This window comes from Megalops cyprinoides, chromosome 10 (genome assembly GCF_013368585.1).
Source record: "Megalops cyprinoides isolate fMegCyp1 chromosome 10, fMegCyp1.pri, whole genome shotgun sequence".
Classification (NCBI taxonomy): Eukaryota; Metazoa; Chordata; class Actinopteri; order Elopiformes; family Megalopidae; genus Megalops; species Megalops cyprinoides.
Window position 1 is genome coordinate 14,262,110 of NC_050592.1, and position 18,138 is coordinate 14,280,247.

General features: G+C 38.5%; 3 protein-coding genes across 3 annotated transcripts; all 3 read left to right on the top strand.

Moving 5' to 3' along the window:
• Nucleotides 1–1,917: 1,917 nt before the first annotated feature.
• LOC118784717 (casein kinase II subunit beta) lies at nt 1,918–8,813 on the top strand. The gene is made up of 7 exons (XM_036539103.1): nt 1,918–2,062; nt 4,154–4,236; nt 5,328–5,430; nt 5,925–6,040; nt 6,286–6,361; nt 6,971–7,160; nt 7,783–8,813. Exons 2-7 carry the CDS (start codon nt 4,165–4,167, stop codon nt 7,871–7,873), a joined length of 648 nt encoding a protein of 215 aa, XP_036394996.1. The 5' UTR covers nt 1,918–2,062; nt 4,154–4,164; the 3' UTR covers nt 7,874–8,813.
• Nucleotides 8,814–11,741: 2,928 nt separating this feature from the next.
• Nucleotides 11,742–14,597, top strand: LOC118784016 (neurotoxin 3FTx-LI-like). The gene is made up of 3 exons (XM_036537983.1): nt 11,742–11,793; nt 13,891–14,001; nt 14,196–14,597. The coding sequence occupies exons 1-3, from the start codon at nt 11,742–11,744 to the stop codon at nt 14,402–14,404; spliced, it is 372 nt and encodes a 123-aa protein (XP_036393876.1). The 3' UTR covers nt 14,405–14,597.
• A 593-nt stretch (nt 14,598–15,190) lies between these two features.
• On the top strand, nt 15,191–18,118 carry LOC118784814 (protein Bouncer-like). Its single transcript, XM_036539249.1, has 3 exons — nt 15,191–15,347; nt 16,434–16,544; nt 16,751–18,118. The coding sequence occupies exons 1-3, from the start codon at nt 15,296–15,298 to the stop codon at nt 16,978–16,980; spliced, it is 393 nt and encodes a 130-aa protein (XP_036395142.1). The 5' UTR covers nt 15,191–15,295; the 3' UTR covers nt 16,981–18,118.
• Nucleotides 18,119–18,138: the final 20 nt, after the last annotated feature.

An 18,138-nucleotide genomic window follows, 5' to 3' on the forward strand; every position in this document is an offset into this window, starting at 1 on the left:
TCATGTCTTCTGTTCACAACCCTTTTTAAGTGGGCCTTGTAAGTCTAAGTCATAAAGAAAAAGTCAATGTAACCAAATATGACTAGAGATATTTAAGTTACAGGAAGTCAGAAAAATGTATGTGACAGACGCCACCCACAGACAAACATAAAAGTACATTTCACTCATAAATAAAATGGAACATGGCAACACCATGTTTAAAAAAGTACAAGCATATTTTACAGGTTTTACATATTTTTCACTGCTGTATGTTGGGGTGTGTTTTCTAGAAAAGATAGAAGTTGGAAAATTGCTTATTTGAAGTGTTTGTGTGTGCATGCAAAATTGCAGATGTGCATTTGTGAGTGTTTGTGTTGGGGTTGGAAACAAATTTATTCTTATTCTCCCTAGCTTTAAATATTCGTTTAAAGAATATATGACGGGAATGACAGAAACAGTTCTTTTACATACATGCATTCGCATGGGTTTATATGTATATGCATCCAAATGTACAACAGATTCAGCTACAGGGATTAATCATTAACGAATGTTACACATCTCAGTTCTGATAAGGAAATTGTAGTGAATTCATAATTTTGTTTTTACATTTACAATTCATAAAAATGAATAGATTCACAACTGCAACTTGTATGGTTTTATTTCTGTAATGCTGATGCACAGAATTACCCTCTTATATGTAGGAACACACCAAACACCATTCACCATCTTCACTCGAATGTATCCCTTCAGTTTGATATCACAGTTTTGTATGCGACCATATTTTTATTTTAGACGCACAAGAAGAGTATATTTTAAACAATGGCAATGTAAAAAAAAGATGTTTACTTTACTACATGATATAAAAGTGGAACCATAATACACACATGTATTTATGTATTCTAGTCTACCCAGTTTACATTCCCACAAACAAATGTTTTATGTACAAGGGGACAGGGAAGTGTCTTATTATAATATAATTATACAGATAAAAAATGTTTTTTTTTTTTAATGGAAATGTTGATTTTCCAAGTTTATTTTGTGGAATGGCTGAAGTTGGTGACTCCATACTGAATAACTTTAAACATCTCATCAGTAGAGGGCAGTAGAGACCACAAATGGACACTGGATTTCACATAAACAGATCTGGTACAACTTGTCTGTTTGGTAGTATGTAAATAGAACAGTTTCTTCTCGTATGTTATATTCCTGAGGTCATGCTGAGCATTGCTTATCAGGGTTCACGTTCAGTCACATGTCGTGACTTGTACAACTTGCTCCATTGAAAACGCACCTTTCAGAACAAAACAATGCTCACATTTATTTTTAGTAAAGTATCTTGCATTTTACATGGCCTGTAGAAATGGATAAATGAGATTTAGCGGAATGGCCGTAGTAGTTTTATGCATAATTAAGTAAACTATTAAGTTTGTTCTGCCAAGCCATTTGTTATATTACATGCGTAAGTCCGGTAGATATGTAGATGTCTGTGAGCTCTGTTAAAGAATAATTACCAAATCTATTCATAGCTAGTTTGTTGACAGGGTCGTTATACCGATATTCCAACCTTGAAGGGTCAGAATTATGTAAACAGCAATATGCGCTAAATTAATGTAGACAGTGAATGGTTTTGACTAGTTTAATTTTCTGTGTCATACATAAATCCACGAAAACTACGAATTGTAGGGAGAGGTAGACACCCCGGGTTCAGAAAGTAAAAGTTCTACCATGTATATCTTCTAGCCATTCACTAAACAAGGTGATTTCACTAATTAGTTCCACTACCTGTCTGAAGAGTTGTTCTAATTAAATTCAGCTGGTGTAGTGCATGGATTGATGGCAGCATGATTGTAGGCAATATCGCATCAGTGACTTTTGAGTTTTACGTTTAAATGTACAAGCCAAAGGTAATATTTAACCATTCGGCTTCCCGTACCCGTGGTCCCAGAGTTTTTACGTCATCATTTTGTCAAAGGAAAGCTAACGTTACTGTGCTGTGGCCGCGTAAAGCCAGAGACTGTTAACGTTAGCTAACAAAGTAAAAATACCGAACTCGTCGTTACAGACCCACTGACGCACAAATAAAGTAAGTAGATCCCCACTTCCTATTTAAACTTGGTCAGTTTATCGCTAACTAACTACGATGATGGGGCAGGAGAGGGTGTCGGTTATCAGATTTTTTGCGGCCTAGGCTAGGGCATATGCTTAGTGAATTTAGCAAGGCAGCTAACTTATGCCGACTTGTGTTGTGCATGTTCAGATAGTATTTCTCGCTGTAAACATTAACTCGTTTATTTTACCTCAAATACTAATTAGCAAACTGGCGCTTTGAGTAAAGGCGTTTTACCATACAGGTAGTTATATTACCTGCTGGGTAACTAGATAAAATGCTACTGCTACTTGTAGCAGTTTAAGGTTAGCTAGCTAGCTAGCTACCTACCTTGGCAATTGCGAAGTAACAAAATACATATCCTCTGTTGGTTTGGCTAGCTAATTATTCGAGTTCCTTCGATAAAAATCAATGTGTGAACTAGTACCTAGCTTGTAAGTTTTTGAGCTGGCTATCGTTAAGTTCTAGTTATCGTAGTTCTATTATCTAACGTTATTAGCGTTACTTGCCTGGAAAGATTCCTTGCTAGGTGACTATATACTATAGGCGTACCTGGCTAGCTACGGTTTAGTTAAGTGTAACCAGTTAACGTAAGGTTTGAGTATGAGTATCGTGTTTAACCCCGTAGCTAGCATAACTCGTTTGCTAGCTTGTCAATATATTTTTGTGTGGTTAGGTATATAGCAACCCAGCTAATTTTATATTGTCGTGGATAATGACGAAATTTTACTATCGTTACCTGGTTTCATCTCTCCTTAGCTTCCTATATAGCGAGATAATTGTTGGAATATAGTTAACTAATCCTCACATTCAGTGTTAAGAGCTAAGGGGTTTTTTAATGGTTGTAGGTACATGGTTAGCCAGAAAAATGGTAAGATGCGGATTTAGTTAACTTGCTATCTTAACTTGCTATTTTAAGCTTTTCCTTAGACTTAGTTTTATAGAGAAATCTTTGCAGATATCTGTGTGTATGTGTGTGGGTGGGTGTAGTTAGATGTGTTCATTTATCCAGACAGCCCTACATAGCCAGTTAGCAACCTTATCTAAGATTTTTTTTTTTTTTGTCTGTAATGTAAAACAGCAGTTTAAATTGTCTGAAGTCTTTAGTTGAACGTCAAGAAAAAGGTTAAGGAGAAAAACTTACCGTGAACAGTACTGTCCTATATGCTTCTTAAAGTTACTTATTAATTTAATTGTACTGAACGGTATATAAATATATTCCTGATCAACCAGCCTTTATGAAACCTAAGTGCCATGTCATGTTTAAATGTACAAAACTAGCTTCTTTTCAGCCAAGACATAATGAGCTTTGTCCTTAACTTGGAGAAAAGACTGTAAACAAATGGTACCTTTTGTAAATTTCTTGTAACAGTTTTTGAATAAAGAACATTTGACCTCCTTTTACATATTCATCTCTATTTTTTAGTGTCTTGTTATCAGATGTTTATTCTCTTTGATTTGATACAGCAGCTGTTTCCACAAGCAGGGGATTGGGTCAACAGTACATTGTGTTTGACTTGCTTAGTAAGACGGCTGACTTCCAGTGAAGCAACAATGCACAGTTCATTGGAAACTAATTTTAGCTTCCCAAACATAACTAGATACATTAGCATAGCGGTTCCTGTCATAATTTCTGTGATGTTTATCTACAAGTTGTCTTGCATTGGTGTGTTGTTCATGTCTTTGCATCTTAGATAGCTTTTCATTTAATGACATGTTGGTAGTTTAAAGCTAGTTCTCTGCTGTACTGAGTAAATGTACAGAGTTTCATTGTAAATGATGTTGTGTTATATAGTGTACATTCAAATTGTTCGTGGGCTTCAGAAGTACGCTGTTGACATATTAGGAAGAGAGCAGTTTGATTATGTGGAACTGACAAAGATTTAGGCTAATACATTAGAAAACAACTGATTAATCTGCGTTCAAGTTTTTTCCCCCCTTGCAGGTTTCCTTGAAAGTAGTCTGAGTATAATAACCAAGAACACTGTAGCATGTCAACAGCAGTACAGTTGTGTTTGTGTATGTGTGTGGGGTACACAATATGCTCACTGCATGTATGTTTTGTAGAGGGTACCAAGATGAGTAGTTCAGAGGAAGTGTCATGGATCTCCTGGTTCTGCGGACTGAGGGGCAATGAGTTCTTCTGTGAAGTAAGTGTATCTCATAAGAGTATATTTATCTCGCTGTCATCTTAGCACTTAGCCTATATGCTATGTGCTAAGCATTTTTTGAAATGTATGTATTATGTTTTAAGGGGGCTTATGTAAAGCCAAATATATGCATGCCAAGTGATGCGTAAACTAGGAATTCCATCTATCATGGATTATATCTGCATTCATTTTACATTCAAATAGTAATAATTCGCCTATGTTGTTTTATGTGAACCATATAAGTCTTACTTGGCAATTTGCACTCCAATTCATGAGAAGGGTTGATATCAGTCTCACGAGAAAAAGGACAGTTTGTATTTTGACAGAATACTGTCTTCAACAAGATGCATGCTGTGGAAACCTGTTTGGTTATTGTGTCCTTGAGCAGTAGTGTCATATGATCTTACAGTCATGCTCAAAAAGTCTAAAAATAGAAAGCACATAGTGCAACCAGGCTTACTAATGTAAAAAAAACTGTTAGCAGCTGAGTATTTTTAGATTACTCATGTGAAATTTGTATGTTCAGAAAGTTTGAAATTTGCCATTTGCTGCTTAACTGTCTTTCTTACTTTGTTATACTGTGTCTGCAGTATGGAACAGATATGTTTATTCATTGACAGCTGTATTTTCTGTACATTTTTTTCCCTGCAATTGCATGTGTTTTGATCCATGGTTCTAATTGGACAGGAATTACAAACTAGAATTGTAAGGAAATATTTAACATAGCAGAATCATAATGAAAACTGGTACATGCTGAGTCAGCAACACAGTTGTTCAGAGCTTGTATAACTGCAATCATAGATGCATACTAATAATAATTACCATAGTTATTAAATTAGAGAGAGAAAAGGTTAGCTTTGTTTTACTGGGTGAGTTTGCTAATGATAGATCATTTACAAATTGACCATTTACAGTTTGTGCCATACTTTTTGTTTGAACTTTTTTGAGATTTCATAAAACTTGCTGTTGTCATGATACTTGATATAACAAACCCCCAGGTGTCACCAAAACACCCATTTTTATTCAGTTACTCTGCATATGAGACCATTGCATGACTGGTCTTTGGACTTGTGACTCTTTTCTCCTCTCAGGTGGATGAAGACTACATTCAGGATAAGTTTAACTTGACGGGGCTGAATGAGCAGGTGCCCCATTATCGGCAGGCTCTGGACATGATCCTGGACCTAGAACCCGGTCAGTATAGTGCTGCAGGTGCTCTCACTAGCAGGACTACTTTATCCTTTAACAAGGTGCTTCACCTTAATACCAGTGAACACAGACAACTGTATACATAACATCCGATTTATAGAGCCTTAAAGAGTAATTGAATATGCATGTGTCTGCCATTTCCGGTGTAAGGGTAGTAGATGACATAAAATCATTTTACATAAGTGTGTATAGGATGAAAAAAAAATTCTCCCCTAAAAAATCTTTTACTTTACTTTGGCCTTTCTCTGTATTGACAGAGTGATGTGTGTGTGTGTGTGTGTGTATATACAATACATGCATACACACATGTACTTACACGTGTATGCATGGATGAGTATTTATGATTGTGTTATAGACATTTGTACTCTGAATGAAAACCCCTGCCTTTTTTTTGTAAAGTGTCACTGGGGGGCTTTTCAACTATGAGCACTATAGCTTGGTTTACAATGCTAAGACACCCCGTTTTCTCTCTGTCTCAGACGAGGAGCTGGAGGATAACCCAAATCAGAGTGACCTGATTGAACAGGCAGCAGAGATGCTGTATGGGCTGATCCACGCACGCTACATTCTCACAAACCGAGGCATCGCTCAGATGGTAGGCCCCAACCTGCCCCTCTGACTCTTTCCTCCTCCTCGCAGTGCCTCTGATTCTAAACTTTCAGTGATGTTGCTTTTGTGTTTCTACTTCCTAAAATCAGGTTTTGTTGATCCCACAGCCTTAGTACTGTGGTAAAATATGTTTTGAAATAGCAGTTTTTCTCCACAGTATTAATGGAAGTGCTGTTGGTCTGTCTGTATATATGTGTATAGTTTTGGCCATTTCCTCTTTTGTCTTTTCAGTTAGAGAAGTACCAGCAGGGAGATTTTGGATACTGTCCTCGAGTTTACTGTGAGAACCAGCCCATGCTGCCCATCGGTGAGTATGACACCTGTCTGTCTGTCACTGTGCCATTGTCCCTGCCTGGTCCAATTAGTGCACTGTCATTAAAGTGCCACCATTTCCTCTCAGATAGGAGCATATGTCATCAAAATAATGATTCTTTGTCTGTGCAAAGAGAACATATCGAAAATCCTGTATCCCAAAAAAAGCTGTACGCTTCCACTGACTTACTGAGTAATGCCATTTACAGTGGCAGACTGCTAACATTTTTTTCTTCCATAAACAAAATTGATGCTTCTGACTGACCACTTTGATATTCAAATGGAATTTCCATGACCAATTCCTCAGTTTGTGTATGAAATCTATATGTAGAAGAAGCATGTTCACTCTGATATGATTATGATAACAGTAAGCCATTGTGCCTTTTCTGAAGACTGTTTGTGGAGCAACTATAGGCATTGTCTGCATCTTCAAATAAAAATGTCAGTGACATGTACAAGTATCACCATTAACTATCAGCTCTGGACACACTGATAAACATTGACATGAACTACTCAACCAGCTAAAGAATAGGTGGACCATTACTTCCACAGTCAGCTCTATGTGTGTGCTAAGTTCTAATGTTAACTCCTGCCTCTCCTTCAGGGCTGTCAGATATCCCAGGAGAAGCCATGGTGAAGCTGTATTGTCCCAAGTGCATGGATGTCTACACACCCAAGTCCTCCCGGCACCACCACACTGACGGGGCTTACTTCGGCACGGGCTTCCCTCACATGCTCTTCATGGTGCACCCTGAGTATCGGCCTAAACGGCCCGCCAACCAGTTTGTTCCCAGGTAGTTATGGTGTTTGTCAAATAGTGCGAGAACCAGACAAATGCAGTGTGCATAGGGACAAAGGCTGACTCATTGACCCCTGAGCCATTGTAGAAAATTTGAGGGAACATTTGAGGGCTTTATTTGGAAATGTCCTCAACTAAAACTGCCCTTCTAAACTGTCATTTATGATGAGAGTAAGGATGCTGACTGAGTAGCTCCTTATTGTTGATATTCTTGGAATTTGAACATCATGGGCTTGACTGGCCACCCTGTCACCCAGAAAGGCATTTTACAGTGACTGCACTGTGTCTGCTTTCAATGGACAGAAATATTACATGACAGTCTATCTATACAGTATCACTGAAACAAATCAGAATGGAATTTATTTGGACTAATAGCACTGTTCACCCTCTGGAGTTAACCTTAACATTTAATTAAAGAAGTGATGATATGGATAAATTGTTTGAATCGTAAAGTCCACATAACATAAAAATACTTTCTCATTTTGCCTGTGCATGTAGTAATTACTGGCTTATTGATTTTAAACAATATCGTCATTTCAAATTCCAGTGTCCATGCTGTGTTGCTGTGTGCTCATGTTCGCTCCTCTCTAATTAACTTCCTCTCTCTTTTCCTGAAGGCTCTATGGTTTCAAGATCCACCCAATGGCCTATCAGCTCCAGCTGCAGGCAGCCTCCAGCTTCAAAAGCCCTGTCAAGGCAATTCGCTAAAGCCTTCATTAGGAGGGATTTGGGGAGGGGTGGGCAAGTACTGAGCTATATATTGATACCTACTTAAATGGAGGAGATCAGACTATATGACTTGTAGTAGACTGAGAAAGTCATGTACAGAAATGAATGCACACAGACAGACACACACCAAGCAATTCCTTTTTTGTTTTAATTAAATAGAATCACCTGCGTGTAAGGCAATGACACAGAAACAGCATGGTGTAGCGATTGAAGCCTGTTACACACTGTACATTAGTTAGCATATTTATTAATGGTGACTTCAATGTCTTTCCTGAACGCTTGAGAATCAATCCACTAGTTCAGTCTGCTTTTTTTAAGTTTTACCTGCCATTGAGGGAAAATTTGAAACAGCTGTAGTTTCAGAAGGCAAGCAGGTAGGTAAGCATGCATTATTTAGTTTATTTAGCAGGAAGTTTGAAATGCCAACTAAGAGAAACTCTTTATAGTATGTATAAGAACAAAAGCACAGCTTAGGCTCAGTTGTGCACTGGACAAGAGAGTAGAACATGTTTTTGGTGCAAACCTCTCCTGCTGCCTTTGGAGTAAGCATTGTGCAGATCTTACTGAAAGACAGTCTTGTTTTAGTAAGTGTCATGTGCTGTATATGACTTCAATTATACTCTACTGTGTCTGTGCCTCCCCAGCAGAAAGTTGTCCCTGTACACAGTTACACATCCAAGTGTGTCACTAGTGTACTGCTTTTTCTAGTTGGGTTATTGATGTAATATATATATCAAGAGGAAATCAGTTTTGGGTTATCTTTCTTTTAATGCATTGTAGGTTCATAGTTCAAGTGTAACATGTAAATCTGTGTAATATTTTTCCCCAGTTTGGAGTGTAGACTGCTATGTAAGGTTTCATTTTGTTGTCACTGATACATTAGTATATTGTTTGTTTTTCCCCAAGTGTGTAAGTGCAACCAGGATTCAGAATACACAATAAAGTTTTTCATTTCTTACAATTGTTTTGGTTTCCTGCTTTTCATTTACAGTGTTTCTTTTTCCTGTTTTTTTCTTCAATTCAATTTTTTTCTCATTCACTCACTCACTCCCTCATTTACTCTACTTCTGTGCCTTTTTCTGTATTTGCCAAGTATGTCTGCACTGTCGGTAGGGTCAAAGTTCAGAGAAGGGGACACTGCCTGGTGCAGTTGCGAAATATTATACATGTTAATTTTTGGCTAGTGAGCGAAAATCCAGTTGTGTAAAATTGAATTGCAAGCTATAAAATAATGAATATAACATGTTATGATATCAATTGTGTCATATGTAACATAATAAGGGAAGCTCATCTTGCAATGCGTTACTGCTTTGGGCAGTGTGCCCATGGCTTTAGAGGTAGTGATGAGCATTCTCTAGGTATTACTAACATTAGCTGTTATGTATATAACTGCTCATTATATAGATGTTTGATTTTTTAAGCAGCAACTTACTATGTAATTGGTGTTTGATAATGTTTTTGATGATACTGTGCTTTTCAAACATTTGTTATAGATAACACTGTGAACATCAATATATTTTGTGACAAAACCATAATTGTACAACTGAGCATACTCAAACATATGTAAAAATGTGAAGAATTGCTGTTGCACCAGAGTGCATGGAAAAATAATATCACAACATTTGTGTGTTACAGCATAATGAGCTTATTCACAGAGCCACATTAATTCAATATCAGTATGAATTTACATTCTACAAATGGCTTGGGAGATTTGGTTTGCTTTCATGCATGGTATGGGTGATGGAATCTTCATGAAGTTAAACGTGGTTGTATCCATATAATAGTGGACTTGTGTGTGTGTGTGTGTGTGTGTGTATAACTTTGGTGGTTATTATTCTATATTATGAATGCTCAGTGCGATGAATCTCTGAGCCATAAAACACTTCCCTGTGTTCAACAAATATTTCAACTGCATTATTTTCCCTACTGAAGAGGCCCGGGAGGAGAGTTTTCATACAGTTGTATTCTGTATCCATGTGCTGTGAAGTTCTGTTGAAAATGTACATGCACTGTCCTCCAGGCTCACTGTCACTGGTTCACGCAGACTTTTATGTTAAATTGCTGCTGCCCCAGTTTCTGCATTGCTACATTATTCCTTTTTGTTTTTTCTGAGTTGTTGCACACTGCACAGTCAGGCCCTACCTTCTTCCTTGTCCCACAATTCCCAGAAGAAAAAAGATAACATTCTGCTAAGCTCGTCACCTTCCCTAGCGTTGACTTTAATAAATGGTCCTATATGACCCTCTTGCTTTATCTCTCCTTACCTTCCACGCACACAAATATTTTCTCTTGCGTCATACTGTACATACATGCGTATTTGCATAGGTGTTTCTGCTTTTGATAAGAGAGGAGTGTTAACAAAAGAATGCTGAACCTAGTTGTAGTAGCAAAATGCAGTATTAAAATGGAGAACATTAGACCTGTGATGTTTAGTTTAAACCAGTAGTGCAGGGAAGCCACAGACAAGGATGTTAGAGGTAAAATGCTGGTTTCCTTAAACATGCTCTCAAAGGCAAACAAGCCCTGGTAAACATGCACTAATGGTGTTATAGTGAACAAATTCACATTCACAAAACAAAACAAAACAAAAATTACATTAACATTAGTATCACAAATAGTTTGTGAAATCCATGCTTGGTCTATTGGTTTCATTCACAGAGGCGTTTCGTCTGATCAGACTAATACAGGCCTCATTGCTAAGGAGGAAGAGCAATACTGAACACAGCAGCTGTACTCTTGGTGGTGAAGCTTTAAATTTTGTATTCCTTGTGATCAGCCAGAAAACAGCACCCAAAAACATTCCTCTCACAAACAATACAGGGAAGCATGCTAAGGACTAAAGGAAAAAAAGAGGATAAGGAAGGCAGGCCAAAATGGCCAATGTATATGTACAGGTGATACACTGTGATGGTGCATAAATAAATGCTTATAAGGACTTTCAGCAGGAAATAACTCAACTCTCATTAATGTTTTGGTACAGGCTATTTTTGCTGCCAACACAAAACTTGGCAGATTGGAAAATACTTTGGGAAATAAACCTGGGGACATCTGAACCCAACTTGCTTCCTGTTTCCTTTTAAGATTGCACACGTTATGTCTAGTGTGCTATGGAAACACAGCATAGCTTGCTTGACAAATCCAGTACACACTACATGCCAACACAATCATTTTGACTTGACTTGAATCAGAGAGGACTATGCTCTGTATCTGAGTAGAGAAAGGAAGGAGGTGGAAGTAGAAAGCAAAAGTTTGGGAGAGAGAGAAAGAGGGAGGTGGTGACTCTTGCATCATGGAAGACAGGCTGTGTGATGATGCTGTCATGTTTAAGGCCATTGTGGAGGGCGGCCTACATGACTCTCACCCACACTTCACGCAAAGCACGCATATACTCTGTCCTATGGTCAGCTGAAAAGAAACCATGCCTCCTACACTGAAGCCTCCACAGATTCCGTGAATAGTCATAGGTAACAGTCTATATCACAGCAACACATGAGAACCCATTCTGGATCATGGTTTTGGTGATGGTTGTCAGCACCACCAGTTCATTTGCTCACAGTTCCATGAAGTTCCAAATTAAATGGGAACGCCAACTGAAGTAGGCTTGCCTCCAGTTTCTCAGATCCTGTTCCTTGTCCAAACTGTTTTGCTAATTGCTGTGGCTAATGGGCGTGGTGTTGAGTATTTGCTCACAGGCACCTGTATTTCCGTTATCTCACATTAGAGGATAGAGGTGACGTTGGGTTGGGGGGGAGTAATATAAATACTCGTTATTCACATTAGTCCAAACAATTAGAGAAGTTTGACTCATTGAACTGAAAGTTTGTGACATAACTAGCTTTCTACAAATATGAACAAAATAATTTTTGGCATTGCTGCTGTTACGGTGGCCTTTGTAGTTGGTAAGTGAATTGTTTCTTAACTTCTTTTGTTAATTTTTATCCACTCTAATAGTTGCTAATATAGATCTATCATTTCTACAAATTTATTGTGCCAATTGTTTCCATCAAGCTGAACTCTGAGTTTGAGGTTCATTTACTTTCAACTGGTTACGTATGGGTGAAGGTTGTTGTAAAGGACATCTTTCAGCAGTTGAGGGGCAGGAATTTGTTAAACCATGGTTGGAACTTAAAATGTATGAAGATCAGAAGAATTTGCATTTCTGAAAATGTACCATTTTCTTGGACTTTGCTCTGGAAGAATTTGGGTGTTTAAGAAAATGAAATGGACTACTGACATATGGGAGCTCCTTTTACAAGAATATGATTTTTAATTCTTCCTCTGTAGTTTTTCTATGCATCCATATTCCATAGTTTTATCGCTCTTTGTGGTGTGTATGTGTGGTAGGAAGATAAAGCTAACATACCGTTTCAATTGGCTATACATTCGTAGATATAGTGTATGGGTGTGAATCGAGACTTCAGTTTCTTTGTTGGCTGAATGCTCAACATGGGGCTGGTGGCAAACTTGAGAAAGAGGAATAAAAGGAAACTCATATCTGATATATTAAATTCTCGTAAGTGCATTTCAAACTGCTTGACAGTAAGACATTGCAATGATCAGATTGCTTGCCTTGGCACTGAGTAGCCTGAAGAACTCTGATAAAGAAAATCAAAAAGTAGAAGGAAGGTCTGAATGGAGTTCGTTATGCTATACATTTAAAAGCAGCAATGCTAGGCTCTCATTCTCTCAAATATTGAAATGAAAACTGGTGCCCTCTATTGGTCATTACCCAAAAGGTCACTCAAGGGGGATTACGTAATAAAAAGCATGCAAACAAAACCCTTTCAACAATGTCTCCTCTCTGGCACACTTGCCTCAGTAAAGTCATTGCAGCGTCATTGCAGTAACAATGTTGGGGGTTTCAATGCCAGGAGTTTTTAAAAGGAACCATTTAAGTTTGAGAATAAATTTTATTTTTTGTCTTGTTAGTAACATGTTTTATGTATATGGAATCTCTGTGCATGACACCTGAAGTTGTATTAGAATAATGCCTGTATACTTATTCATGATGCATTTTAACAAATGAATGTTAAATGTTGCACCGGACTGGGTGTGACAGTGCTCAGCGCTAAGAAAACTACCAATGCATACAGTAGTTTGCAAGCAAGAAGATCGTAAAAAAAAATGTCAATAAATGAAAGAAAATTAAAGCAGTGGAATTGTTATCAGAAAAAGATGTTTAAAGAACTGCTTGTGCTGGATTTCTAAGAAAGAATTAATTCATGACATGGTTCTGTGGTACTAAGGAATGACCTAAGGTCATGCAATGCTACACAGTCTCAGTTATCGGTGTTTCTCTGGGTAGTGTTTGCTGGGCAGGGATACACATCCCTGTCATTACTAGTAAAGCTTGTTTTTGTTTGTTCATGGCTGACATGAAAAAACAAGCTTGACTGACGTGCATCTCTGCGTATGCCTGTCAGGGGTGTGTTTGCTACAGAAAGTTAGGACCAGTTCATGGACTGTGCAAAGAAGGTGTAGTTGAAACCTGGCAATTTTCTTTGTGATTAAATGTTACACTTGTCCTGAGGGGGTGGCATAGTTTAACCCTCCAGATTTAAGTTCTTTGTGATGTTTTGATGTTTTCACTATTTCATTTTACTGTCACTTTTGACTGTGTTGGCATTGTTAGCAGTGTATTAAAGTTATAAAAGAACTGTACTGGCCTGAACTCACTACATTGGCAAGAATTGGTCCATAGAACTAAGTGCTGGTGATGCACAACGGATAACTCATATAGGATTATAAAAATTAAATTTAGTTAAACACATCCCTTGAATTTCTCCTCCCTGTGGTGACCTGAATGGCTTCTGTCCTCCAATGAAGCCTCCGAAAGCCACTGTGCAGTATCACTGTACGGAACCATCCTGTCCTGTCCAGATTGTTGCCTTTCTATCACAGTATGATTTGCAAATTCTATGAGGTGTAAACATGATTGTGTTGATGTAATATTCACAGTGACTGTACGGACTGTACTTACCTCTTCTTTGTGGCAGGCCAGGCATTAGAATGCTACCAGTGTGAGCCTGGAAGCTCGGGTATGTGTAACACCACAAAGATCACATGCCAATCTGGAGAGCTGTGCTTCCGTGAAGTTGTGGCATCTGGTAAGACCGGGATTTTGGAAAACGGGAAAGTGTTTATCAATCAATAACCCTCCTTATATCATAGGTATTGAGTAATATGGATACTTATGGGATTATATTGTTACTGAAGCATTTGTAGAACTAAAGCAATTTCAGGATGACTAGAGATGTTTAATCAATATCTCTCATAATATCCCTCTTACCTTTTTTCCTAGAACATGGTACTCACAATGACAAAAAGGGCTGTATGAAAAGAGAGGATTGCCCCAAAGAGGGGATATCTAACAAGACAACCTACGCCAAGAACTACACCTGCTGTGCCACGGACCTGTGCAATATGGCCCCCAGCCTCCCCCATCTGGCCCCCCTGTCCCTCACACTGGCTACACTAACCTCCACACTGGCAGCTTTTGCTCTCCTCTGAATCTCTGGCCTCACTCACTCATTCACTCACATACTCTCTCTCTCTCTGTGCTTCTTCTCTTACATTTCTTCCCACAGTCAGTTACATTGCATTGTTACTTCATCCAGACCACTTTCAACACACATGCCATTATTTGACTTATGTTAGTTTTTTTTTGCCCCCACACCTGTCCACTACGTCACAGAGGGTGAAAACTCCCTGCTCTGTTTCTTGTTATGTCTGTATTACATGAAACTGAAAATTAATAGCAGCGTGAGAATTTGTCAGTTCAAATTTATTGTCATTTTGGGGAGCAGAGAGTTTTGTAACTGCACACCATTTGTCTACCACATACAAATTTCAATGACCTAAAATTCATGCAAATGTTTAGTTTGTTGTAAATGAGTTTTTTCAGCCATTTTAATTTGCTTGTGCAACTCTGACATTGTACCATTGTACGCTACAATGTTAACTGCCATTTTTCAGACAACTGATGTTATTAGGATTCTTGTAGGATCTCAGTTTAAGTTCCATGTTACTGTTGTGAATGTTTTTTAATCTGAAATATTAGTGCAACTGGATGAAAAACTAATGAAAAACTCTGATTGCCATTAGATTTGAATTTTATATGGAGTGACTGATTTTCTGTTCCTCATTCCTTGGGCTTATCTACCATAAAGCAGGCAAAACAGGTTCTCCACCATAAAAAAAATGATTTCATGTTTCCTTCTTCAATTCCAGTCACAAAAACTGTCCCAACCTTTTGCTATGGTCCCTCCCCATCATCAGTATAAAACACACAGTCCACAATCTCTTCTGCATTCTGCTGGAGCTTGATAAATCAGTTGACAGTTTGGTAATCTCAACACCAGTTTCCTTCATCAGCGAAAACTTTTTTGCTACACTATCAGCATGAACAAATTAGTGTGTGGGATCCTCGCAGTGGCTCTGTACTTTGTTGTGGGTAAGTCATCCATTAATGAACCAGACCCATTAAACTCTTGGTATAGTAAATGGTAAATAGCAAATGGTATCCTAGGACACAACAGTGTTATCAAAGCAAAGGTATTATGCTGTTGATTGGACAATGGTTATGTAATTCATGAAGTTAAATCCTTTCAAGGCAAAGTGATTTCAGAAACTTTATTTCTTAAATGTTTCATAAAACTGGATGCCACACGCTTGAGAATTGAACACCTGAATTGAAGACAGAATGGATCAATGTTCTTTCAGTCCAGAAAGAATCCAGTCTTATATGACATGCAGTGTGGTACCCTACTACAACATCTCAGTGTCGTCTCTCTTTACAAGAAGTCCCCTGGTGTTCCGCTACTATTTTAGGTGGTACTGTCTATACTTATGGCACTGTTTGACACGGCTCTGGTCACTCTGTGCATCAAAATAACATAACAGTAGTCCTGTTCTGGCATGTTAACTTTGAAAAGTGCACTGGTTTTCCACAACATACAGCTGACTATAGGGGTAAGTGTATGTTGGAATTTTATACAGACACACACAAAAAAAGCAAACAATTTTAACCATATTCAGGTGATTTGCTTGGGGATTGTTGAAAAGTGGCTCTGAGGAATCTTTAAAACTTCACATGGGTATTTTACACTTTCCCACTATATTGTAAATGTAAAACAAACTAATGACACTGTGAATCAGGTGGATTAGTACTGGCACTGTAGATTAGGTGGACTACTGCTGGTACTGTCAGGAGTCTACTGTGCAAATGGTAATTCCATCATGATGGTGAGTGAATGGTGAAGAAACACAAAAGGAATGTATGTGTTGTTTTTGTTGTATGCAAAGTTGACAAAGAGAACAGGTGACGCATCATGACCAACAAAAAATAAGTGTGTGTCAAGAGTGAAAAGAAAACACCCTCTGCCATAAAAATAACACATGACAACTATGTGTTAAAAAGAGACGAGAGACAAACGAGAAGGTGACTGTATTACCCATGGCTGTATTAATTATTGTTTATGAACATTAAATTGTTGGTTTCTATGACATCCGTCCCTCCTCTCATTTTTTATCCTCTCAGCTGAGTCCTTGACCTGTAACAACTGCAAGGTAGGAATTCTGGGGAAATGCCTGATCTCGACTACAACGACTTGTTCAGCGGCCCAACCCAACTGCTACACTGGAAAAGCAGGTGAGGCTAATGGCACCCTCCTGTCTTACTCCATCATTGTGCCACCAATTTCATGACACAGTCTGGGACCTCTTTGCCCTTTTCTCTGCCAATCAAAGCACAATTAAAGCGGAAGACAGTAGTCTTATCACCTCTGCACGTTTCTCCAAGGGCTCCCAAAGCACAGTGGCGCTAATCCTTCCTTCTTTTCCTATCTCCTCCCTCAGCATTCCCCAACATCACTGACTTCCTGGGCTTCTACACCAAGGGCTGCCTGGACACAGCCTCCTGCAACCAGACCATGAATGGCAGCATCCTGGGGGCGTCCTACACGGTGACCCGTTCTTGCTGCAGCACCGACAACTGCACGCCAGCCAACAGCGCCGGCACCGTCCATCTCTCACTGACCACTGGCGCCATCCTGCTGGCCTCTGTCTGGAATAGCCTGAGGTGCTGAACCATTTGCACAATGCCTTAAGCATATGACAGCCTTTCTATATATAATACATATATTATACAATATTATCTATATATAATACTATATACCACCTTTCTCTTAAGACTAGTTTACATCAAAGCTGATGACTGTCGATGAAGCTGATAACAAAAAGAGCCCTTAACAAGACCTGTGTATAGGTAGTTAGGAATGTTAGGAGGTCATGATGTGATGCTTCTCTTGGCCTGATACTACACTTAGAATCTTGAAGACTAGTCTGGAAACCCTGAGCCAATCTAACACATGATGGAGTGATCCACAAGTTGCAAACAACATGTAGGACAGATGATAAAAAAGAGCAACTGGTGGAGCCTGCCTGAAACCCCTACATGCAACTCCAGAGTTTTACACACCATACCGCAAAATATTATCTGAAACCAATGAAAAGTCGCAGGTAGATCTGACTGTGACTTCCAAGTGTTATGTCACATATTGCAAACTAGCTATCAAAACAGAACTGCGCCACAGTTTGAAGAACAGATTAGTGGCAATTATATACAGATATATATTAGGCATATCAGTGCTCTGGAGTGTTGACTTTGTTCTTCTGAGGCAGACTGAGGACAAGGGCCCATCAGGACTGTGTGTCAACTGTCTGCTTTGATGTATACAAATGTTCCCTGAAATGTGTTCCCTGAAAAAAACAAGGTGTAGGGTACATTGATTTACTGCTCTGATTTCACACAGAGTAAGGTATCATGGTAGGACGCTGACTGCCCTGATTTACTTATTCCTCTATCTTATCTCAAAAACTGTCAACACGGGTTCTCCATCACAAAAATGATCTACAGTTTCGTTCAAGACATTATCTTTACCGTTGGTGCAGTTACACTGGCAGACATACCATGCAGATTCCATTCAGGAGTCATTCGCTTGACGTAAACTGGCGTATTTGTGCTTGTGTGCTTGAGCAATATCTAATGCTCTGTATGTCTGCTTAAGGCATGTGTAATAAAAATAAATCATAACAATAATAATTATGGGTTATCATGTAGGCAAAATGAAAGTAAAGCTGAAGAATGGAAGAATATGATTTTATTGTTTCCCTGTTCTTTGTTCCATCCTGTTCCACCAATAATAAATACTATTCCAACAGTTATCATTTGTGTTTTTGTATTG